At 47.9% G+C, this 25,299-nt stretch overlaps 1 protein-coding gene across 5 annotated transcripts in view; it reads left to right on the top strand.

Annotated features, from left to right (window-relative positions):
- KCNT1 (potassium sodium-activated channel subfamily T member 1) overlaps nucleotides 1-25,299 on the top strand; it is a 1,355,573-nt gene that overhangs the window by 1,016,465 nt on the left and 313,809 nt on the right. For all 5 annotated transcript variants that reach the window (XM_069241642.1, XM_069241641.1, XM_069241643.1 and 2 more), the window contains exon 11: nucleotides 4,891-5,071. In XM_069241642.1, the coding sequence (XP_069097743.1) occupies nucleotides 4,891-5,071 (181 nt within the window). The remainder of the gene's footprint in view (nucleotides 1-4,890; nucleotides 5,072-25,299) is intronic.

The raw sequence follows: 25,299 nt of genomic DNA, 5'->3' as shown, positions 1-25,299 counted from the left end.
TAAAGACAGAGTGTATGTATCCTTCTGTGATGGCTTCCCCAGGTCGCTTACATGCCTGTTGAGATGGTGGCAGCTATAACAGTCTTCTGCTTCGGGCACTTTAATTATGAGACCTTCCTAGTAGGTGAACCCACGATATTTACATTTTCTTCTTGTGCAGACTGCAGCTAATAGATTGTCACGTTTCTGATTTCAAATACATTTCTTTCATTTACTTGATCTGCACCCCACCAAGTGAGATTCTGCTCTTGGTTCATGTTTTATGTAGGCCTGGGCAGAGTTTGCGGAGTTGCACTACGTGGAGCTCCGCGAAGTGCCCAAAAAACTCCACCACGCTACGCGGGTTCCGCAAGCGGTGGAGTGTGTTAGGTTGTGCCGTTCGCACTGATTTTGAGCACCAGGTGTTTGTCCCATGCTGAAAAATCAGCGTGAATGGCTCCCTGCGCAGCGCAAGAGGGTGCTGTTTCTTTTCAGTCGTTCAAATTGATTTTCTGCTCGAGCGGTAGCTACCTCAACCAGAACAGAGGATTTCTCAACGCGAGCAGTCGCAATCATACTGCAACCACTCGCGTTGGGAAATCTCGCCGAAAGGTGGTCTTGAGTAAGATTTTCCTTGCTCGTGCTTGCCAACTTATTATTGTCAAGCGCGAGAGAGGAAAAAACTCTGCTCCGCCCCTCTGCGCTGAGTTTTTGGGAACTCCACGATCTACACGGAGTGGGAGCAGAGTTAACCGCCCACCCCTAGTTTTATGTGCCCTGTTAACTCGCTGAGCCAATCTAGAAACAAATGTGTAAATCTGCTCCTGCAGGTTTACATCCTTATGTTGGTGCTAATTTACAAATTTTCAAAGGATTCATAGAACATTACAAATGTCCAGGAAAAAGCAGGGCACGTTTTGTGAATTGCTAAAAGCATCAATTCAAAGGCAGTTCTGCATTCGCAGCTGCATATAGAATAATACTGTGCATCAGAAAATGCCTTGGTGTGTCTACAGTTGCACTTTCACTGCTATGTTTTTTTTTCTCCCTTGTAACTGTGCTTTCCAGGGTGATACCTTCCCATTACCACAATTTTTATGACCTTCGCTGGAGTAAATCTCTAACTTTCCAGGATGGGAATGGTTCATCGTACATGAATATGTCAAAATTCAAGTTTATGGTCGTTTCCGTACTTTCTAGGGTATGCCAGCTCTAGAATACCCAATGTACTATGGAAGATACATTCCTTTTAAAGCCATATTCAACAGAGCTACATAAGAGAATATGCACTCGGAAATCAAACCGTTTCCATGTGTTAGACTGTTGCACCACCGCTGGTTGCCATGCCTGAGATTCATCCCTCCACACTGGTGGGAGCACATTCTTCAACGCTGTGCCCAGAGTTGAGGTGCCCATCAGTTGGAGGTCTCTAATTTCAGCCATTTGGCCTCTCTGCACATAGTTTCTCCAGACTCATAATTGCGACAATAGCATGTTGAGCTCACATATTTATATTCTGGAGTATGGTTTAACTTCCTATAATTGTTAATAAATGTTCTAGTTTAAAAATGCATGAAACTCATTGCACTCTGAAGAAAACTGGGTGGCAAAAGAGTGATTTCAAATGCTGGCTTCAAGTAATCTTGGCTTTGGGTTCCCCATCCAGGGTACCTGCCTTTTCTTATGGTAGGACCTATCATCACAGCTCTCTTTCACCTGTAGTCGGACATCAGAAGGTTAATGTATGAGGTGCTCCCGCTGAGACTGATCTGTTTGGTTTATTCAGTGCTTCATTGATAGGCTCATATTGAAAGGAATAAAACAAGCAACACGAACGACATAAGAAAATGTTTATCTAAAGTATGAATTTGATAAATATGTTTTGATTTTCAACTGTACTTTGTGCTTTTCTTTTAGAGTTCTCTGTAAAGGAACAAAATTTGCTTGACATATATCACCTGTGAAATATTATAATGTATAACATACTAAGGGCTACATGTATGTAGCATTTTGCACATCGCAAACAGCGAATCGGGCCGTTTGTGACGTGCACAATGCACTTTCGTATGTTGAAACCCATTTTTGCGATTCAGTAAACTATTTACCGAATCGCAAAAAGGGATTGCGAGGCGCAAAAGGGGTGTTCCCTTCCTAATTGCGAGTCGCAGTCCCATGTATGGTTGTTTTGTGACCGCAAATGCGGTCACAAAACAATCGCAGTTAGCACCAGTGTCAAACTAGTGCTAACTCATTCGCAAACGGGAAGGGGTCCCCATGGACCACTGCCTGCTCTGAAAAAATTAAACAAAAACGTTTAATTTTTTGTTTTTGAAGTGCATCTCGTTTTCCTTTAAGGAAAAGGGGCTGCATTTAAAAAACAAAACTGCTTTATTTAAAAGCAGTCACAGACATGGTGGTCTGCTGTCTCCAGCAGGCCACCATCCCTTTGAGGGCAGCCGTTCCCAAGGGGGTCGCAAATTGCGACCTACCTTATGAATATTCATGAGGTAGGGCATTTGCGACCCCCTTGCGAATCGCGAACAGTGTCATTGACACTGATCAACATAAGGTTTTGCGAGTCGCAAATTGCGAATCGCTCTGAGTCGCAATTTGCGAGTTGCAAAAAAATTCTTTCATACATGTAGCCCTAATTGCTTGCTTAGCCCTCTGGATGTGCTTCTTTTGTGTAAGAAGACTTCTTTTCAAGATGGCGTTTCTGTTCACCAAATTATTCTTGCGAGCACCTATCTGATGAATACTCACCCTCAAACTTTGCAAATGAAGAATTCCTTAAGATGCAATGTAGTGTGATGATGAGAGATAAATACTCCTTTAAGTTGCTCTAAAATGTGATTGACACTGTCTCCTAGCAATGTCTGAATGGGGCTGAAACTAAACCCACCCTTTGGCCTTGATTCCAAGTTGGCACAAACCTCTACCTACCCAGTGCGTACTGTCACAACAGGGTAAGCTATTTACTGGGTGTGGTAAATTCCTCCTATTTCAAGTTTTTAACTTGGAATGAAGCGTAACATGCAGAATCGTTATTTAACACGATGAATTCCCCATGCTTTGTCTTATTTTCATGGGCCTTTCCACCAATAAATTTCAGCAGATTTGACCTAACATCAGGGAAAAACTGTGAGAGTGTGAAATATAACACTCAATCAGAAATCCCAATCAAATGGAATTAGCCATGACATTGAAATCAGGGCCTCTTTTTTACTACAAATGTTATGGTAGACAGTTGAAGCTGTCAATACACACCTAAAATGTTAGGGGAGTTCAAAGGACAGAGGAAAGCCTTGCATCTTACCGGCCATCAAATTGTATGTTTAATGCTTCTGACCAAAGTTGTGAACACTGAATTATAAATCACTTTCCCCATACTTACAGTACCTCTTAGAGAGGGGTTGATCAGGCGCTAGTTCAGAAGTTAAAGGATTGAAAGGCAGAGTGAATGCTTGTAACTACCCACAGTGTTATGATTTTTTGGATGAGTAAAGACCACTCCCCTGACACTTCCCAGGGGTCTCATCTGATTGCCCCCGATTTTGAGACATTAGGACTGCACACAGTATATGCCAATATGACAGCGTGTGGTCTTTACCAGATGTGCTGTTCTCTCCTAAATCTAATTTTTTGTGTTCACAGTGAGGGATAACAGCAAATATCAGAGTTTGCGGCACCCGAAGGAACATATGTTCGCTATTATTGAGCAGTCCTTCACATTACACCAGCATTTCACTGGCAAAATGTGTAAGGCGTAAACATTACAAGTGCACTAGTTTGCAATTATGGTTACAGAATGTCTGTGGTTAAGATTAAGGTTTAAAAACAAGCTTTATTCGGCCGTTGCCCTAAAACATAGCGCAAGTCAATTAAAATCACTATTAAATCATTACTTAAAACACAATATACTCAAAATATAAAAATAGGAATATCATCATCTCATAATTCTAATAAAACATCCAGGACACCTTTATACAGTACAGCAGCAATCCTGGCAACACCCAAATTTGCAACTAATTGTATTTTCTTGTGGATGTGAGCCTTCCTAATCCTAAGTACTGAATGTCTGTGCCCTTGGGAGAAATTCTGCAGTTTTTTCTGACATCTCTGCTCACTAAAGTCTGGTGATTCTGAATTCCGCAATCAGGATCTGGGAATTCAGTGCTACGGTTAAAAAATGTTTTGTGAATCATCCCTGACAACTTTTGAATTTGATTGGTATGTGGAATTTCAAGATGGGTGCAATCCATAACAAGGAGTTTCTTAAAACCAGGGTTTTCTTAACTTTAATCTTACTAAGGTATCTTAGTACTTCTCTCTTTTGTGTCAATTCTTCCCTGATGTGGAAACATGGATGCATTTTCATGCAGTGCTCCATTCCACCAGACAGCTAATCTCAGCCCAGTCTTTTTCATGGTATTAGCCTTTACTTACAAAACAATCACAGAATGCCAACAAACAATGTATGAATGATAAACATCTTAGTGAAGCCTTGAATGCAAGAATCCTATGTTAGAAAAAGAACAGTCCTGGGGATTGGTGGTGAATGAAGTCTCCCTACAAAGATAAATCTTCTGTTTAGCAATCAGTGCTTTATATTGATAAGTATTTTTCCAGTGCCTTCATAACTCATAAACTATGGGTCCATTTGGCATCCAATATGGGCAAATTATACAAGTCTACAAATTAAGATGAAATGTTTCTGCAGTGTGAAGTATGGCCCAGGATTTCTTCAATTTGGGGGAGGGGCTAAAAAGGTTGAAGGTATTGGAAAATTACATATAGTGAAGGGTAATTCATTTCATAGTGATGTGAGGACATAGGAGTTAGACCTTGAAAAAAGTTACCACATTCAAAGCAACACCATGTTTACAATGAGCTTGCAATTGTGTTTTTCAGTACTTGTGGCATACAGCATCTGGAGAGAGCAGGGAACAACTTGTCCCTCTTCAAGTCCTTATACTTCTGCATCGTCACCTTCTCCACAGTTGGCTATGGGGACGTCACACCCAAGATCTGGCCTTCACAGCTTCTGGTGGTGATCATGATCTGTGTGGCCTTGGTGGTTCTCCCATTACAGGTAAGCTTCTGTGAAGCAGTATTTGGAAGAGGGATCTGGGGATTCAACAAATAATAGATGCGCTTCCAGGTAGAACGTCTTTCAAACTCTGTTCAAATCTAGTGCAAGTCAGAAGTAAAGAACACCAGTTGCCATCTCTTTCTCCTTCATATTTGATCATCTTGCAAAGGTTGGAGGGAGAGGCAGCCTGCTGAATTGGCTGAGATCTGTAGTCTATTTATGTTCCTAAATTGGGAATATTTATTTGGTACAGTCTTCATTTATAATGTTGACCGCCACAGTGCTGAAAGGCTTCTCAAGTTGATCAAATAAATCAATATTTAGATTAGTGTAGTAGTTCTACGTTTTTCTTTGGTCTCATTTTTTTATCATATGGGGACAACCCACAATCTCTGATCAGTATGAGAGAAGACATTTCTTCTTCCAACAATACTTTACCAATGGCCTATGTTCTATTGCCAGGTCGATGCACTGTTGCTGTTTCCCTCTAATATGAATGAGATTTGTATTGTCGGCAATATCTCCACTCTCCTGACCTTTGAGTGGTGGCCCACAGAATTGGGTCATACATCTTATGGCAAACAACATGTAGCCTTTGTGTCCTTTTGGACTCCACATGTACTGTAAAACACCACATCAACAAGGTAACTTCCCCCATGGAAATGGTTGAGGGTACGCTTAAAATTCTGGCTTAAGCTGACGATATAGCCATTAGCACACCCGATCCCTGGCTGGCCATTGTAGAAATAGAGAAGCTAACGGCAGAGTTTGGTGTGATATCGGGCTATTTATTAAACAGGGCTAAGAGTCAAATATTGGTTAATGAGTGGATTCCCATGGTTGATAATAGAAGAGTTGAGCAAGTGACCTACTTAGGAATTAGATTAATGGCTAACTTGGAGCAGATTGTCGAGAACATTTTTGCCCCCGTACTTGCTAAATCTAGGAAAGAGTTGTGTTGCATTAACAATCTACATTTAATGATTATTGGGTGCTGTAATATAATTAAAATGCTATTTTTACCTCGGGTTCTGTATCTTTTCCGTACCATCCCATTGGAAAATAGCAAGGATTGGTTTAAATATATGGAGAATTTAGCAAATATTTTTATATGGTCCTTCTCCAAAACACGGCGAGCATATAAGTACTTAGTGCTTCCAAGAGAGAAAGGTGGATGGACTGCTCCTAATTTTTTATTTTATTATTTGGTAACAGTTTTGCAATTTATTCAACCTCTAATTATTCATGACCTGGACAATGGAGGCACCGTGGAGATGTGCCCATCTATTTATAATATGATCTGGGGAAATCATGCTAACGCAGCTTTTGTGAGAAATGTTGAGCCTAGCTATTTAAAAAAAGTTAAGTTTAAGATTGTCTGGGTGGCCTTTAGGGTGTGGGCCAGCATTAAAACCCATATGGGAATAGAACAAATACATTTTTACACCCCGATTATGAATTCATTTATACTTCCTGAAATGTTTAGGGATAAACAGTGTGCCAAATGGGCACAACAGGGTGTTTGGTATATAGGCGATTTTTATGCAGGGGCCCATCTTAAATCTTTAGAGGAGCTGAGGAAAGAATTTAAACTTGATAGTAAAGATTTTTTTAAATACCTACAAATAAGGCATTTTCTGCTGAAAACGTCCACCTCTGTCAGTGGTTTACTGGGGGAGAGAATCCCTATTTTTGAGGTATTATATAAACATACAAAGTGGCAGGTTCGGTCTTTATATCCTCTTTTCTTGGATTTATTGCTAGACAATCTGGGTAATCATGCTGAGAGGTGGGCCCGGGGTATCGGGGCATCTGAGTCTACTTTTTTGGCCTCTTTAGACATGGATCAACGCTTTTTGCTTGCGGCCGGCTCACAAGCACAGCATTATAAAACAGTATTTCATTTATATTACACGCCGGCCAAGTTAGCTAAATGGGGTAGTTCGAGGGGGGTGGTATGCCCCCGCTGCAAGAGCGAGATGGCCGACCTGGTACATATGTTTTTAGCTGTTGTAGGTTGCATGAATTTTTTAAGGATGTGGCTAACTTTGTCTCTAGGCTCAGTCATCAGGAGGTGGTGATCACGTCCCAACTTGTACTACTCGGAGTTGACGGCGCTGAGTACCCGGATCAGCTACGGAGGTTTCTTTTCTTAGCCATGTCAGTGGTTCGCTGCTGTATTACGTCGGACTGGCTAGAGCTGATACTCCCATCATTTAACCGATGGCTGGCCCGGCTATGCTCAATGTTTTATCTTGAGATGAGCTCCTATGCGTTTAAGGGTTCTACCCAAAGGCAGATTGGCAATTCTATCTGGGCCCCACTCGCACAGTGGCTCGATGATAGCTGAGCATGAGCTGTAGGCGATCTGCATTAGGCCTAATTTTGCACTTTACTGGTATTTGATCATCTGTTTTTTATTGAATCTAATTATTAATTGCTGTTTATTATATATGGATGAGTTACTGTATTTGTATGTATTTGTATTTATATGCCTTCTTTTCTCACTTTGTGCTTTTTTATCTGGTATGTAACTTCATTAATTTTTTTTTTTTAAACAAGGTCACTTCCACCTGTTCATTCTTCTTGAAGGTCATACCAAAAATTCTTCCCTGTATCCCACCTGTACAGCATGAACTATCCATTCCTTCTACCTAGACTACTTCAAATCTCTCTATTAGGAGCTTCTCAAATACCTAATATATTTGTTTCTAGTCACACAGAAGTCATTACACATGCAAAACTCATCATATCTGGCAGACCCTCATTCACTGCCCATAGACAATTGCACCCTTTTCGAGTGGCTTTGCATCTGCCATAGTGCAGTTTTTGATAGAAGCCCCATATTAATTTGTCAAGTTTGTCAAACAATCAGCTGATTGCATCAATTGTTATTCCGCATCCTCTTGTTACCATCCTTTGGGTAAGAAGGGTCCATCGTTTTGCCCAAGCTTTCAAATTTTTAGTGGTCAAAATATAAAAATCTTCTCCTTTCTGTTTTTGCTCAGATTCAAATACGCCTCAAAAGGGCCTCAAGAGTTTCAGTGGTTAAGTAAGCAGCTACTGTGTTGGTTGTATTTGGTTGGTAAAGTGTGGGTTTATTGAGCGGCCTATATAGGAAGAGTTTGAGTTTGGTCATGATGTCATGGGGTTGCTCCACATCAGTTGCAGCAAACTTGCGTTTGCACTCAAGTATAGAGTGAAGCAGATGGGTGCAACTGATATAGAACTGATTTGGCATACTCCTACCACCTCTACCTAAGAAGCTACTCAGTTTATTGTGCATGATTGGAAGAGTACAAGTCTTTAGAGTGGCGTATGTGGGAAGAGTTTGGGCTTCAGGCATTATGTCATGGGCATTCATTCAGAAATGCATGCGAGAGGGTGTGGTTATAGAGACTTGAGCAGCACTGTTAAAGGGTGGTAGTGACGCAATCTGTGGAGAAGGAGGTCATGGCGGATGCCAACAAAATTTGTCACACCGAGCACCACCAGCAGTAAAACTAGTCTGCAGGCAGAGTCCCCCTGCTTGTGTCCTAATTGGAAGCGCTCAAAGCAGCAGAGTTGGAAATGGGGTACCCTGGGCCACCGCCCACCAGAACCATCCCCCTATTTCTCAGGAGGAGTTTGGACACCCTTTCCCCTGCTTTACTCTTGGACTTGTATAGGTCATCTTTAATCTCCTTCTCACTCTGCTGGGGGAACCTGAACCGCCCTTCTTGGGCCACTCCCAGTTATTGTCTTAGACATTCTGGTACTGACCCCGAGGTCCACCTCCTCAGCAAGCTTCCCGGAGTAGCCAGCTTCGTGTCCACTAGGTGCTGTTGCAGCTCTGAAAAATATGTACTGAGCATGTGCTGTCTTTGTATCAGATCAAACAATCCTGTAAAAACATCAGCTTTTCTGGCCTGCACCCAACCATGCAGAGCCTTATTGGCATAATCAAGGAAATCCACCCAAGACTAGCTCTGCATCTTTTCACAATCCCTGAACCTGATGCGCTATTTCTCTGGGGTGAGTCCAGACTTGGTGACAAGGATGGCTTCCATGGGAGCATGTCTTTTCTGGTCTACCTCCAGAGTGAGTAGAGGGTCCCTCTCTATTAGGAGAATATGTTTCTAAAAGCTACTCCCAAGTACTCCTCTGAAATCTGGTGTACCTTTAGAGCTACCTCATATGTGGTTAACCAATTGTCTATGTCAACCCCTACCACATAGTTTGGCCCTAGATCTATAGGGAAGCACGCCTTCTTGTCTCCTTCTGACACTGAGTGTATGCTGCCACCATTGCTGCTGGACTCTGCTTGTTTGCCTGTAAGGTCTAAGGCCCATCTCATAACCCAATATTATTTCCTCCAGCGCCAATTTCGTTTCTGCCATCATGAGTTGTGCCATCTGTAGCCTGAACTCCCTCTCTGCCTTCATGTCTGACAGATCCTCTGGGGACAGGCTATTTGAGGAGAAACTGCTTCCTGCCCCAGTAGGGAGTTCTAACTCAGAAGATGGGTCATCCTCCTCCTCTGAAGGCTGTGTTTCAGGGATAATGTCCAGGTCCTGATCCTGCTCCTCCACATCATCTTCCTCATTTCCATCATCTGTTGCTGTCAGTAACTGGTTGACCTCTGTCCAGGCCCTCAGAGCTTCCTGAAGCTCCAAATTCGTGGTCCCCTTTCCTCACAGGACTGTTTGAGTTCAACCACCAGTCGCGGCTCACTGAGGGAGTGTGTCGATGCGCACGAGGGGGGACCTGGGGGAGGACGGCCACCACACATAACATTAAAAAACATAATTAAAAAAAACAGCTTACCTCCGCTCCCGCGACGCAACGCTCAGTTCCTCTGCTCTTTCGTCTCCTCCAACACAGGCTCCCAGCCTGCCTTGCGGACAGTCCTGATGCTGCTCAGAGCCAGGGCGCTCCCAGGCAGACTGGGAGCCTATGCAGGCTCTCTCCAGCTCAGCAACTGTGTTGCTGGGCTGGAGAGACCCTTCTGCATATGTGTGTTTGGCCGGCCCGAGGCAGCCGGCAAACATGCATGCGCAGTGAGGGGAAGTGCTGAGCTGAACACTCTCCCTCAATGCTCGTCACCCCCGTGGCCCCACCCCTTTCCCCCCAAAACTATAATAAACATAGTTTCTGGCGGAATTCCGGCTACGGTCATAATATGGCAGACGGTATACAGGGAACAAATTAAGCACGAACAAAATGTGAATGAAAAGAAACGGATGGAGAAACAGAAGTGTGAAGAATGAAAAGCAATAGTAGGATCCCATAGAGGGTCAAAAGCTATCGTCATGTTACCACAAACATCTCAACAATGCAAGTGCCTTCAAAATCTGGAGGTTGACAGCCTAGATGACAACAAATCAGACACCAAAGGCAGTCAAATGACAGCAGTTAGGGCATTTCTAGAGGAGGAGATGTGGGAGAGGAAGAGAGGCAGGCAAGACAACGAATACTTATCCAAAAGGAAAAAAGCACCAGCACAACAGGTCCCTGTGGCTTGTGGGAAGGGGAGTAGGGATGCTGTGCAGGTAGTTTATGTTAGTAATGGAAAGATGTGATCTGGGGAAGTGACAGTAGTATAAAGGATACAGGACTATGGATCGAAAGGAACCATTTGGGACATTTCTATGGTTACCACTGAGGAAGCTTATGAATCCCTTAAAATTTGGAAATCGCAGCAAATCCCAAACATATGTTCCATAGATTTCCAACTATTTAAAAAAAATATTAGTGCATCTGCCCAAAAATGTTTTCGAATTAACTGAGTCAGGTTGTTGGTAGAAAGTACAGGGTACTGTTCTAAGACACATAAATCAAAGGTATAGTGTGGAGCAATAGAACTTGCAGTGGAAACAGAATCGTGCTGCACAAGTCATGGACCATGTCACATCTTTGCAGATGGCAAATTTATTGAATGGGATGTAGCTGCCATTTCACTAGTTCGGTGGAAAGAGAAGTACCTGTCATGTAAGAGGGGGCTCTAGAGCATACTGTCCTGTCTGTCAATCAGTTACACTGACGAAAGGCCAACCAGCCATGGCGGTTCAGCCTCAAGGGCTTTCTGTGGTTTGTAGTTATTCCCTTACGGTTCAATGCCTTTTGACTGGTCTTTGCTCCTCCATCACATATATGTCAAAGCAGATGCAGCGAAGCTGAAACATATCTTTAGAAAGTTTGAATTTATTTATAAAGTTCCTTTTATGAGATAACAATGTATTCAGAACAGTTTAGCTAAAAAAAAAAAAACACTGTGACCACCAGTTAAAGAACTTTTCTGCTGACAAAATCACGTGCATTTCTGCTGTTCACTTATGAGTTGGTCGGAATTTGGTGCAGCTATACTGGGGGAAAGGATCTATGATTCTGACCTGTATTTCTGAACCAAATTATAGTCATTACTTGTTTCTTCCATGGCGGGTGGGGCCTTACTTAGCACTGGAAAGCCTTCAGGTAGCTATGCGCTCTAAAAATCAGCATAGAAGTGGTGAATAATAGTTGAGACCCTGAAATACCAGGGGCAAAATTTAAGAAAAGTGGCACTGCACCAAGTGCAGCGCCACTTTTCTTGCACCCCTTAGCGCATCTCTAAAGCCACTGTATGTGCGCCGTATCTAAGATACGGAGCACCATGGTAGTGGTTAGGGAACTAGCATCAAAATGTTTGATGCTAGTTCGGAGCTTTGCAGGATTAGCATAAAAAATGTTGATGCTATTTCTGCAAAGCCTATTTCGGCGCATTGTAAATAATGGTGTGCCACCTTTCACCACCTGCTATAAGCAGGCGTTAAAAGTGCAGAAAAAAATGACGCAAAGAAATCTCTTAGATTTGGTTGTGTCATTTATTTGGCCGCACTAATGGGGGAACGCCCCCTTTGTATACATTATGCCTGGCGCAGGCATAATGTAGTGCAAAGGGTTACACAGTGGCGCAATGGATGCACCACTGTGTAAATTTGGCCTGGAGATTTTGGCCACGTTGGGCCACATAAGCGTAAAACAAAATGACGCTAATGTGGTGCAAGGAGGCGCTAGGGGCTCTTAAATCTGCCCCCTAGTCCTTTACTGGGAAATTTTTCCCAGTTCCAGAGATAAAAACGCTAACATTTTCTGCCTGCTCTGAGCAGACCAGTGGGAAGGCCAATGGGGGGATGAAATACAATGAGGGCCATAGTATGACATGCAAGCAGGCACTGACTTAGAGTTAGTGACATCTGAAGAGAGAACTGCAAGACAACAACAGTTATAAAAAATGTAAACAGTTTGTTATTTGTTAATATTTTTATTAAATACATAGGGTGTCATTCTGACCTCGGCGGTAAAAGGCGCTTACCGCCGGTCAGAAGACCGCCATAACACCACCGCGGCCGCGGTATACCGCCACGGTCATTCTGACCCGCAACTTGCAAACCGCCAAAAACCCGACATCCACAAAAGTCCGCCATACCAAAGGTCAGCGAAAAAATGGCGATGACCAAACCTCCACCGTCACGCCAACAGAAATATGCCCACACTATCACGACACACGAATCCACGCGGCGGTATTCCATTGGCGGTACACACCGCCGCGGTCAAAATACACACACACATAGAAAACTCAGCCACATTGGTCATTTTGAAACACACACACCTGATACACATACTAACACCACTCCCACACACCCAACACAATATAAAACACACACCCACATCACCCACAAACCCCTACGACCCGAAATTATTGACGAAGGCTAGAGAGAGAGCACAGAATAGACAATCCCACAACACAGAGGCACACAACACCATCACCCACACAGAATCCACGCACCAAACACCACACACCACCACACGCACCACACTCATCACCACAAACGCCACCCCACACCTCATCCACACCACCCCATGGCACCCCAAAGACACCCCAGGTTCACTGACGCTGAACTCAGGGTCATGGTGGAGGAAATAGTCCGTGTAGAGCCCCTGCTCTTCGGGGCACAGGTGCAGCACACCACAATTGCCAGGAAGATGGAGCTATGGCAAAGGATAGTGGACAGGGTCAACGCGGTGGGACAGCATCCACGCAATCGGGATGACATAAGGAAGCGCTGGAACGACCTACGGGGGAAGGTGCGTTCCATGGTATCAAGGCACAACATTGCGATGCAGAAGACTGGCGGCGGACCCCCACCTACTCCCCCAGAATTTACAGCATGGGAGGAGGAAGTCTTGCACATCCTGCATCCTGAGGGCCTCGCAGGAGTAGGCGGAGGAATGGACTCTGGTAAGTCAAATCTTCACTACTGCTTCCCACCCCCACCCCACCTGCATGCCAGCACATACCCCCACCCTCACCCCCATCACACCAACTCCTTGTAAATGGCTCACCATCACAACCCACCCATCCCAACACCAAGCCCTGCATGCGACCACAAAGCATGGACACCCATCACCAAAGCATGCCCACTGCACACACACATCACCCCACAAGCCACCCTCACAAAAGCCCCCACAAGGGAATGCCTGCACTTGGGTACACGGACACCCACCCATCACACGAAATGCCACACACAGAAGTAATAACCATACCATTATACCCATGCACGACCCGAACGCCACCACACCGCCACGGAGGGTACAGAGATGTCCATCCCACCCCCAGAAGAGGCCCCCAGCGATGACAGCAGGTCTGTCTCCCTGGACCCAGATGACCAGCCCGGCCCATCGGGGAGCTCTGGACAGTCGGTTCCCCACAGACAGCCACAGGCTACACCAGACCCAACCCGCTCTGGGAACACCAGCACAGCTCCCACCCAGCGGGCCCATGCCTCTGTCTCCAGGACACGTCAATCAGCGGTGTGTCCACCACTACAGGGCACCCAGGTTGACCCACTACCCCAACAACAACAGGGACCTGGGGGCAGTGGTAGTGGGCACACAGTCCAGGGGACAGAGGCCCATGAACACAGGGGAACTGGGAGGGCTGCTGTGCAACAGGGAGGGGGACAGGCCCAGGGAACCGACTCTCCAAGAGGCCCTCTCCTCCATCATGGGAGCTTACCACCACTCCCAGGAGACGATGGCGACGGTACTGGCCAGGTTCCAGGAGATCCAGGCACTGCAGGAGGAACAGTACATGGGGTTCAGAGAGGAACTGAGGAACATCGGTTCCGCAATGGGGACCATCGTCGTGGCCCTTAACCAGATAGTCACCACATTGCGGGACCATGTGGCCCCCCAAAGGGCCCCTGTCACTAGCCCAGGCCAGGAACAGCCTACCACCTCCACCGGCGCTAGTGGACAGGAGGCCCCCACACAACAACAGGCCACCAGAACCCCACCTCCTGCAGAAGAAGAACCACCCCGCAAGCGGAACCTGAGATCTCACAAGAAGACAGAGTAGGATTGCAAGACCCCCGCCAGCATAAGATACCCCCTGATGTCATCCCACTGTCCCACATTGTCACCCTGTCCAACCTTTAACTGCCCCTGCTCCATCCTTCCACAGGCATATGGACAATGCACCTGTGAGACTGAGAACTGGACTCTGCCATGGACATTACTCCACCCCCACCCATCACCGTTTTACAATCATGTACCTATATGTAGCACTTAAAATAAATCACTTATTGCACTTAAAATAACAGGAGTCTGCTTGTATTCTTAACAAATGTATTACACATAACGGTGCAATAATGTCCAGTTACTTTGTGATGACAACATACCAATTTCAATAAGCTTTAGTCCATGGGCAAACAAAGCAGAAGTCACGCAGTGGGTCATACAGCTCTGAAAAGGGAAGGGAAAGTCACAAATCAGTTAACAGGAACTGGGGGGAAACACAGACAGTAGAGACGCATGAGGCCTTAAGTAAATGTAAAATGGCGTGGGTGATTCTTACCTGTGTGCTACTGAAAATATTGTTGTATGACTGTATCCCTGTTGTCCGTGTCGTCCCCGTCGTCTTCCTCCTCTTCACAGTCCACAGGCTCCACAGCTGCTACAACACCACCATCTGGACCATCCTCCTGCAGAAAAGACACCTGGCGTTGCAAAGCAAGATTGTGAAGCATACAGCAGGCCACAATGATATGGCACACCTTCTTTGGTGAGTACATTAGGGATCCCCCTGTCATATGCAGGCACCTAAACCTGGCCTTCAGGACCCCGAAGGTCCTTTCTATGATCCTCCTAGTTCGCCCATGGGCCTCATTGTACCGTTCCTCTGCCCTGGTCCGGGGATTCCTCACTGGGATCAGTAGCCACGACAGGTTGGGGTAACCAGAGTCACCAATTAGCCACACACGGTGTCTCTGTAGCTGTTCCATCACATAAGGGATGCTGCTATTTCGCATGACATACGCGTCATGCACTGACCCAGTGAACTTGGCATTTACATGGGAGATGTACTGGTCAGCCAAACAGACCACCTGGACATTCATCGAATGATAACTTTTTCTGTTTCTGTACACCTGCTCACTTTCTTTGGGGGGAACCAAAGCCACATGGGTGCCATCAATGGCACCTATGATGTTGGGGATATGTCCAAGGGCATAGAAATCACCCTTCACTGTAGCCAAATCGCCCACCTCAGGGAAAATAATGTAGCTCCGCATGTATTTCATCAGGGCAGACAACACTCTGGACAAAACCTTTGAAAACATAGGCTGAGACATCCCAGATGACATGGCCACTGTTGTCTGAAAAGACCCACTTGCCAAAAAATGGAGTACTGACAGAACCTGCACCAGAGGGGGAATCCCTGTGGGTTGGCGGATGGGGGACATCAGGTCTGGCTCCAGCTGGGCACATAGTTCATGTATAGTTGCTCTGCCAAGCCTGTATGTAAGTATGATATGTCGTTCTTCCATTGTCGACAGGTCCACCAGCGGTCGGTACACGGGAGGATTCATCCTTCTCCTCGCAAGTCCCAGCGGACGGTGCCTAGGAAGGACAACATGGAGCACAGAGTCAAGCAACCCACAGGTGTGTTCACACAACTTGCACAGTAAACGAATCGCTATTCATTGAAAGGCTTGTATGAGTGGCAATGCAAGCCCTAGGCCTGTGTGACACAGTAGAAATTATGCCATGTGGGCCCTTAAAATGGCGGCTGCCTGACCTGTGAAGTGTGACAGTGGGATGTGAGGTCAATGCGCTGGCGTGGCACACCGTGGCGGTAGGCGGTCGAAGACCACGGTGCTAAGCCGCATTGGTTAACATTGCACCCAATGGGTTTCAGTAGCCAATGAGGATGGGCGCCTGTGGTCGCGGTACGCACTGCGGCGGTACGCACCGCCACGGGCGTGACCGCCATTTTCTATCTGATTAATCCCTCGAGACCTGATCATCCACAGGAGAGGACCGATACTGCAAGTGCTGCTGTGACCTCGGTCTGGGAGATACAATGGCTGCTGCGACTGGGGAAAGGGCCCCTGCCTTCACTTCTGAAGAATTGGAGAATCTTGTTGATGGGGTCCTCCCCCAGTATGCGCTACTCTACGGTCCTCCAGACCAACAGGTTAGTACACAGGGTGCACGTTGAATGGGCTATGCCTGTGTTGAGTGGGGTGTATGTAAGATGGTGGGGAGGGGAGCGAATGAGGAGTGCAACGCACGAAAGATGAGAGCATGTGCCACATGGCAAGGTTGGGGAGGGGGGGGCCACTCACATTGACCAGGCAGAAAAGTGATGAGATTTCCTTTACCACCCTGTACATGTCACATAGGTCAGCGCCCATCAGAAGATTGACATTTGGCGTGCCATCGCCAAGGACGTCCGGGCCCTGGGGGTCCACAACAGACAGGGCACCCACTGCCGAAAGAGGTGGGAGGACATCCGCCGCGGGACCAGAAAGACCGCTGAGTCTCTGCTGGGGATGGCCTCCCAACGTAGGAGGGGTGCCAGCCGCCAATTGACCCCCCTGATGTCCTGGATCCTGGCGGTGGCCTACCCCGATTTGGATGGGCGCGTGAGGACATCACAGCAGACACAAGGGGGTGAGTATCAGCACATTCTGCTATCTTTGCGCGCAGTGAAGGTGTCTGGGTGGGGGAGGAGGGCTGTGGCTATCTCTAGGCCAGAGCGCATTCTGTAGGCTAGGCCCCTCCATTAGGCATGGCCCTGTGCCCCCACCCCCCACCTCTGTAGGGTGCCAAGTACAGCTATCCATGGTCCGGCCTCACCCATGTGTGCATTTGTCGTCCATAGACCTGTAGGCCTAGTCACAATAACTGAGTAGTGTACCCCGATTGCGCGGCCTAGTGCAGGGGGCTTCTGTGTCTGTCCTCTCCGACAACGGTGTTGCCAATGCATGCACTCAACCTGTCTTCATTTCTCCCCCCCCCCCCTTTTCTTTGTCTTCCTGTTCATGTGTGCATTAGCATCATCAGGCGGAGGAGAAGTGGCATCGGCGCACGAGGGAGCTGCATCTCACATGGCCCCGGAGGGCCATGCAACAGACTCCGAGTACACCAGTGAGACGGAGGGCGAGTGGAGCTCCACAACGGGGACCCGTGGAGACGTCAGCGACACCGACACGTCCTCGGAAGGGAGCTCCCTTGCGGTGGCGGCAACATCCGTGCCCACCGCCACAACAGGTACAGCCGCCACCCAGCGCACCAGCCCCGCCCTCCCAGCAGCCCCTCAGCCTTCGCTCCGTGCCCGCTCGCCCAGGAAGGCGGGCATCTCCTTCGCCCCAGGCACCTCAGGCCCTGCCCCAGTTACCCCTGCTGCCCTCAGTGAGGAGGTCATTGACCTCCTCAGGACCATCATTGTTGGGCAGTCTACCCTTTTGAATGCCATCCAGGGTGTAGAAAGGGAGGTGCATCGGAGCAATGCATACCTGGAGGGCATTCATTCGGGTCAGGCTGCCCATCAGCGATCGTTCAACGCTCTGGCCTCAGCACTGACGGCAGCTATTGTCCCTGTCTCCAGCCTCCCTCTTCTGACTCCCTCCACCCAGTCCCAGTCTCCTGTTCCTCTGCCTATCCCATCCACACCATCAGACCAGCCTGCACACACCTCTACACCCAAGGGCAGCTCATCCAGACATAAGCACCACAGATCCCACAAGCACTCACCCAAGCAACATCCAGATGCAGACATGCCAACAGTCACTACCACCTCTGTGTCCCCCACCTCCTCATCTCCCTCCTCCCTCCCTGTGACGTCTCCACTCACACCTGCATGCACACCACCATCAGCCAGTACTTCCATCACCAGCACACCCTCCATTACAGTCCGCACACGTGCAGTCACCACCCCCACTGCCATTTACACGTCCCCTGTGTCCTCTCCCAGTGTGTCTGTCACCCCCTCTTCCAAACCACACAAACGCAGGCAGCCACCCACCCAACAGCCATCCACCTCACGACAGCCTCCGTCACAAGCACCTGCACCCAAAGACAGCACACTTGACTCTCCTACAACCACATCCTCTTCCTCCACTCCCATACCCACTACACCTACCCATCCCTGTCCTTCCAAAGTGCTTTTCCTTTCCAACCTTGACCTCGTTCCAACCACTGACCCACCCCCTCCATCTGGTAAGAGTCAAAAAAGCACCTCAGCCACCACCAGCCCTGCATCTACTATGACCATAGTGCAGGGCTATTGGAGTCCACCAGCTCCTAGGGCAGGAACATCGGCCAGCAGCAAGGGGACAGCCAGCCCACCCCCTGGGAAGACGACAAAAAAAGACTAAGGGCCGGCGCGACAAGCCTGAGACGGCTGCCACCAAGGACAGTAGCCTTGCCCCGTCACCTGCCACATCATCAAAGGGAGGCAAGGGCCACAGAGCTTCAGCGAAGGAGGGCAAGGGCAGCAGGGCGGAGAAGTCAGGCAGCAGGCGAGCTGCCCAGGAGGGCCCCACCAGCCCCATTCCGGTTGTGACGGACGACACCCACGGGCCCAGGACTCCATCACAGGAGGGCCCCGCGACCGCAAGGTCGGATGGCGACTGAGCGGGAAGTCTTGGCCAGGTCTGGCTCCCTAGAAACACAGGACAAGCACCGCTGAACAGGGCCCCGCCGTGACAAGAACCGCTGAACAGGGGCCCGCCGTGAGAAGCACCGCTGAACAAGGCCCCGCCGTGAGAAGCACCGCTGAACAGGGCCCCGCCGTGAGAAGCACCGCTGAACAGGGCCCCGCCGTGACAAGAACCGCTGAACAGGGGCCCGCCGGAGAAGCACCGCTGAACAGGGGCCCGCCGTGAGAAGCACCGCTGAACAGGGGCCCGCCGTGAGAAGCACCGCTGAACAGGGCCCCGCCGTGACAAGAACCGCTGAACAGGGGCCCGCCGTGAGAAGCACCGCTGAACAGGGCCCCGCCGTGAGAAGCACCGCTGAACAGGGCCCCGCCGTGAGAAGCACCGCTGAACAGGGCCCCGCCGTGACAAGAACCGCTGAACAGGGGCCTGCCGTGAGAAGCACCGCTGAACAGGGGCCCGCCGTGAGAAGCACCGCTGAACAGGGCCCCGCCGTGAGAAGCACCGCTGAACAGGGGCCCGCCGTGAGAAGCACCGCTGAACAGGGCCCCGCCGTGAGAAGCACAGCTGAACAGGGCCCCGCTGTGACAAGAACCGCTCCGCTGTGCCCTTCCTGTCAAGCACCGCTCCGCTGGGCCCTTCATCTCAAGCACCGCTCCGCTGGGCCCTTCCTGTCAAGCACCGCTCCGCTGGGCCCTTCATCTCAAGCACCGCTCCGCTGGCCACCGCCGTCTCAAGCACCGCTCCGCTGGGCCCTTCCTGTCAAGCACCGCTCCGCTGGGCAACGCCGTCTCAAGCACCGCTCCGCTGGGCCCTTCCTGTCAAGCACCGCTCCGCTTGGCCCTTCATCTCAAGCACCGCTCCGCTGGCCACCGCCGTCTCAAGCACCGTTCCGCTGGGCCCTTCCTGTCAAGCACCGCTCCGCTGGGCAACGCCGTCTCAAGCACCGCTCCGCTGGGCCCTTCCTGTCAAGCACCGCTCCGCTGGGCAACGCCGTCTCAAGCACCGCTCCGCTGGGCCCTTCCTGTCAAGCACCACTCCGCTGGGCAAAGCCGTCTCAAGCACCGCTGGCCCATTGACAGTGCCGGTTCTGTGTCGAGCAGGGCTTCACGAAGCACTCTGGGCACCATGCCTCCTCCATTAACAGTGGAGTCGGTAATCCATCTGATGGACTGTGGCTTGGCACTTCCCAGGATGGAACAGTGGGCAAGCCACACACTGTAGAGACTTGTGAGACTGTGGCTTTGCACTCCCCAGGATGGCACAGTGGGCAAGCCACCCACTGTAGAGACTTGTGAGACTGTGGCTTTGCACTCCCCAGGATGGCACAGTGGGCATGGAGGCCCCTCGTGGATCTGGCGTCGTGGACTCATGTGGCTGAGGTGCCCCCCCTTCCCTTCCCCCTGAGGTGCCTGTAGTTTTATCATCTGATGCCCCAGCAGCGTTCTCTCCAATGGTATCTGGTCTCCTGTGTGGGCTTTGCCCATGTGTTTGTGCACATTGGCCCACGGACTATGGAACTTTGACAGAATGGGCAGGACTTATTGCCTATGTATATATTTTTAACTATGTTCATTCCTTATTTTGTATCTTTCATATTGCATATTTCCCATAACTTCAATGGAGCTATATTATACATATATTTTAAAGATCATTTTATTTGTGTCTTTGCATTATCCCGGTGGGTTTGGGGGGTGTCACTCTGACTTGTTGCTCTGCATTGGGGTGTAGGTATTTGGGGTGGGGGAGTGGGTGTATGGCGTATGTGTGTGCCCGTAAGCTTTCCTCCTCCCCCCTCCCCTGTGTCGTAGGTGCAGTACTCACCGTTGTCGTCTGCGCCGGCGTTCGTACTCCTGGTAGATGAGCAGGTAGACAATAGCTGGTAGGATGTTTAATTCGGGTTCCATGCTGTCCTCCTTCCTCGTGGAGTGTGTAGAGGTGAGCGTTTTCCCATTCGTAGCATGTTTCCGCCGTGGTTTTATCGGCGGGGCTCCCGCCCTGGAAAAGGTGGCGGATTGGTGAGTTGTGATAGGGTGGGCGGTACATTGTCTGCCGCCTGCCTGTTGGCGGTGACCGCCGCGCTGTTTGTCTGTCCCGCCGTGGCGGTCGGAGTGTTAAAGTGGCGGCCTGTGTTGGGGGTTCCTGCCAGGGTCAGAATTCCATTTTTTTGAACGCCTGCCTATGGCGGGTTGGCCGCCGCTTTATCACCGACCGCCAGGGTTGGAATGACCCCCTTAGTGTAAGAAAACAAATTTTTATCACGTTACATCGCTTCTTTGCAAGAAGCATGTAAAGGCCTGGATGCAGTATTGAATAACTATAATATCAACTGTTTTCTTTGATGATGCTCGCTGTTCGCCCGTAGACATCATACATTTCTGAATAGTTTCCCTATATTTTCCTGATCTCAACCTCGTAGCTTCCGCCTTCTAATAGAGGAAACGTCCCTAGCAGTTCTTTCTATCCATTATTTACTTTCAAGTTTCCTGCTAGATTTCTAGTCCTACATCTAGAGCCTTTTGATACACAATATTATTATTTGAAAGAAGCATTTAGGTTGTGTTAAAAATGGGGTCTTTGGTTGGCAGTCACGTTACCCCCTGTCCAAGCAAGGACCCTCACTCTAGTCAGGGGAAAAGAGAATCACCCTCAGCTAACCCCTGCTTACCCCCTTGGTGGCTTGGCACGAGCAGTAGGCTTAACTTCAAGGTGCTAGGTGTAAAGTATTTGTACCAACACACATATTAACTTAATGAAAACACGACAAAATGACACAACACAGGTTTAGAAAAATTGGAAATATGACAAAAATCCACAATAAACAAGTCAAGTTATCACTGAAAATGCAAAAAGAGTCTTCATGTAATTTTAAACACATACTAACACTGTTAGCGTGAAAATGTACCTTGGGCGTGTCAAAAATAACCCTGCACGGGTGAGTGTGCATCAAAAAGGGCTTGCTATGCGTCAATTTCACTCACAAGCGAGACCTTGCATTGTTTCTCCTTTTGTCGGGTCGGGCGCGTCGTTTCTTCTCTCCTCAGGAGAGTGATGCGTCGATCCGGTCAGCACTCTTGGGTCCGGGCAGGCCTTGCGTAGTTTTTACACACCCAGCGGTGGTGGTGTCGGTAATCCAGCTGCATGATAATCCGAAAATCACGCAGCGCGGGTTGCGATCTCACCAGCCTCCGTCAGCGATGCTGTGTGTCATTTCTCCAGCCCCGGGCGTCGATCTTCAGGTTGCATTGCAGGCAAGCGTCAATTTTCAGCCACAAAGCCAGTGGCGCGTCAATTTTCCGCCACCGATCGGAGTCGCGTCAATCTTTTCCCCGCACAGCGTTCTGTGCGTGGATTTCTTCCTCTTAGGCTGCTAGCTTCTCCTTTCAGGGTCCCAGGAACTGGATGGGCACCACTTGGCAGGATAGGAGTCTCTCCGGAGACTCCAGGTGCTGGCATGAAGAAGTCTTTGCTGTCCCTGAGACTTCAAACAACAAGAGGCTAGCTCTAAATCAATCCCTTGGAGATCTTCACAAGCACAGCACAGGCAGGAGCAGCAGCTGCAGGATATCTCCCCAAAGCACAGTCACAGGCAGGGCAGCTCTTCTTCCTCAGCTCTTCAGCTCTTCTTCAGGCAGAGGTTCCTCTTGGTTTCCAGAAGTGTTTTAAATTATTTGGTTTTGGGTGCCCTTCTTATACCCATTTTCTCCTTTGAAGTAGGCCTACTTCAAAGCAAAGTCTCTCTTGATTGTGAAATCCTGCGTTGCCCAGGCCAGGCCCCGGACACTCACCAGGGGGGTCGAGACTGCATTGTGTGAGGGCAGGCACAGTCCTTTCAGGTGTGAGTGACCACTCCTCCCCTCCCTCCTAGCACAGATGGCTCATCAGGAAATGCAGACTATACCCCAGCTCCCTTTGTGTCATTGTCTAGTGTGAGGTGCAACCAGCCCAACTGTCAAACTGACCCAGACAAGGAATCCACAAACAGGCAGAGTCACAGAAATGGTATAAGCAAGAAAATGCTCACTTTCTAAAAGTGGCATTTTCAAACACACAATCTTAAAATCCAACTTTACTAAAAGATGTATTTTTAAATTGTGAGCTCAGAGACCACAAACTACACATGTCCATCTACTCCCAAAGGTAATCTACACTTTAATCAGATTTAAAGGTAGCTCCCATGCTAACCTATGAGAGGGAAAAGCCTTCCAACAGTGAAAAACGAAATAAGCAGTATTTCACTGTCAGGACATATAAGACACATTACCTTATGTCCTACCTTAACCATACACCGCACCCTGCCCTTGAGGCTACCTAGGGCCTACCTTGGGGGTGCCTGACATGTAAGAAAGGGGAAGGTTTAGGATTGGCAAATGGGTACACTTGCCAAGTCGAATTTACAGTTAAAACTGCACACACAGACACTGCAGTGGCAGGTCTGAGACAAGATTACAAAGCTACTTATGTGGGTGGCACAACCAGTGCTGCAGGCCCACTAGTAGCATTTGATCTATAGGCCCTGGGCACCTCTGGTGCACTGTACTAGGGACTTACTACTAAATCAAATATGCCAATCATGGATAAACCAATTACATACATATTTTGTATAGGAACACTTGCACTTTAACACTTGTTAGCGTTGGTAAAGTGCCCAGAGTAACAAAAACAGCAAAATCAGAGTCCAGCACACATCAACAACCTGGGAAACAGAGGCAAAAAGTTAAGGGAGACCACGCCAAGGATGAAAAGTCTAACAGGTTGCATTGATAGATCGATTATATTAGTCTGAATCGTCTGGAATAGCTTGTTTAATACACTGCCTGCAGCTCAAATAAAAATCCACGCAATTATTTTAATGAAAGAGAAAGGCCAGGCGTGCATCTGTGAGAAAATCTTCACTTATGTGAATTAGTGAGGTTGTTTGTACTTGAAGATGTCTGTGAGTTGAATAAGTTTCATTTCTCAACCTGAGGAAGTGCAGGGTAACATAGACATGAGCTACAGCAACATGTTGGGCACATAATTCCAGAATATCTGATGAGAATGCATTTGAGACTCACTTTATTCAAGTGTTTGCTGCAACACTGAAGGGGCGCAACCCTGGGGAATCCTTTCTGGGAATGTCAAGATCTCCTAGCAAGGGCTGTCTTTGGCTGGAAGATTCTCAAATTAAGTGACACTGTCTTTAGATTTTGTCTGTGGTCAAGCTTTCACTTGGAATTACTTTAAGTAAAAAAGTGATTGTTCTGGATACATCACTGGTTAAAAAGTTAGTGTTCTAAATGCATCTCAGCAGGTCAGCAGCCACTTTCTGAATGTGGGTATTTGCCTTTGGAGCAAGCAAGCATGGTGTAGTGGAGTAGTGCATTCTAATCCCCCTTTGTCATTTAATGGACACCAACTTTTCTTGTTGAAAGCAGTTTGAGGACCAGGTACTGTTTAAACAAACATTGGAAATGCCAATAGGTCTGGATTATGAATGAAAGTGCCATTAGTGTCATTGCATCCATTCATCTATCCACCAACTCATTCCAGCATTCACCCTGCGACACAACTTCAAAAACACACACTCAACAACATATGGAAGATAAATTAAAACAATATAAGTAGAAAAAAGAAATCATGCAGGTGTCTAAACAATTGCTTGCAATGACAAATCTTAGCAAGTAGCGGGTGTCCGTCATGCAGAGGTGTTGTAAGTAGTCTATTGCTGTTGTAAAGTTCTACCACGGCCACCACGCTTAGAACCAACGTGTTGGTCATCTTGGAATGGTAAAACAATGAAATAGTATGGACAACAGCATTCCATAATAGTCACCTAGTTTAGAGGAAGTGGCCACACAAACGTGGCACACTGCACATGACATGCTTGGCAAGCAAGAGACCCATTAGCACTTCCTACAGAGCTGTAGCATCCTCCTAACAAAAATTTAAATAAAAACAGGTATAAAGATATGAAATGGGAGCTGTAAAAGGATAAAATAGAAAACTATAGTACTGACCAACCAGTCCTGTCACTCAAATGTATATATTGTCAGGTGGATGTGCACATGTGATAAGAAACTGCTGTAATTCCCAGTGCAAGAGAGTGAATGCCTCATGTGGACTGAACCAATATCCCATGTGGTACGCCATCAAAGATGTCAGCAGAGTGTAAATGAAATAAAAAAAAGGCCATGCATAAGAGGGCTGAGCCAAAGGCCCCCCTTATATCTATACAGGTATATATCTATATAAAAATCAATGTTTATATTATTTATTTATTTA

The sequence above is a fragment of the Pleurodeles waltl genome, chromosome 6 (genome assembly GCF_031143425.1).
Source record: "Pleurodeles waltl isolate 20211129_DDA chromosome 6, aPleWal1.hap1.20221129, whole genome shotgun sequence".
Lineage (NCBI taxonomy): Eukaryota > Metazoa > Chordata > Amphibia > Caudata > Salamandridae > Pleurodeles > Pleurodeles waltl.
This window is presented reverse-complemented; position numbering and strand designations above follow the sequence as displayed.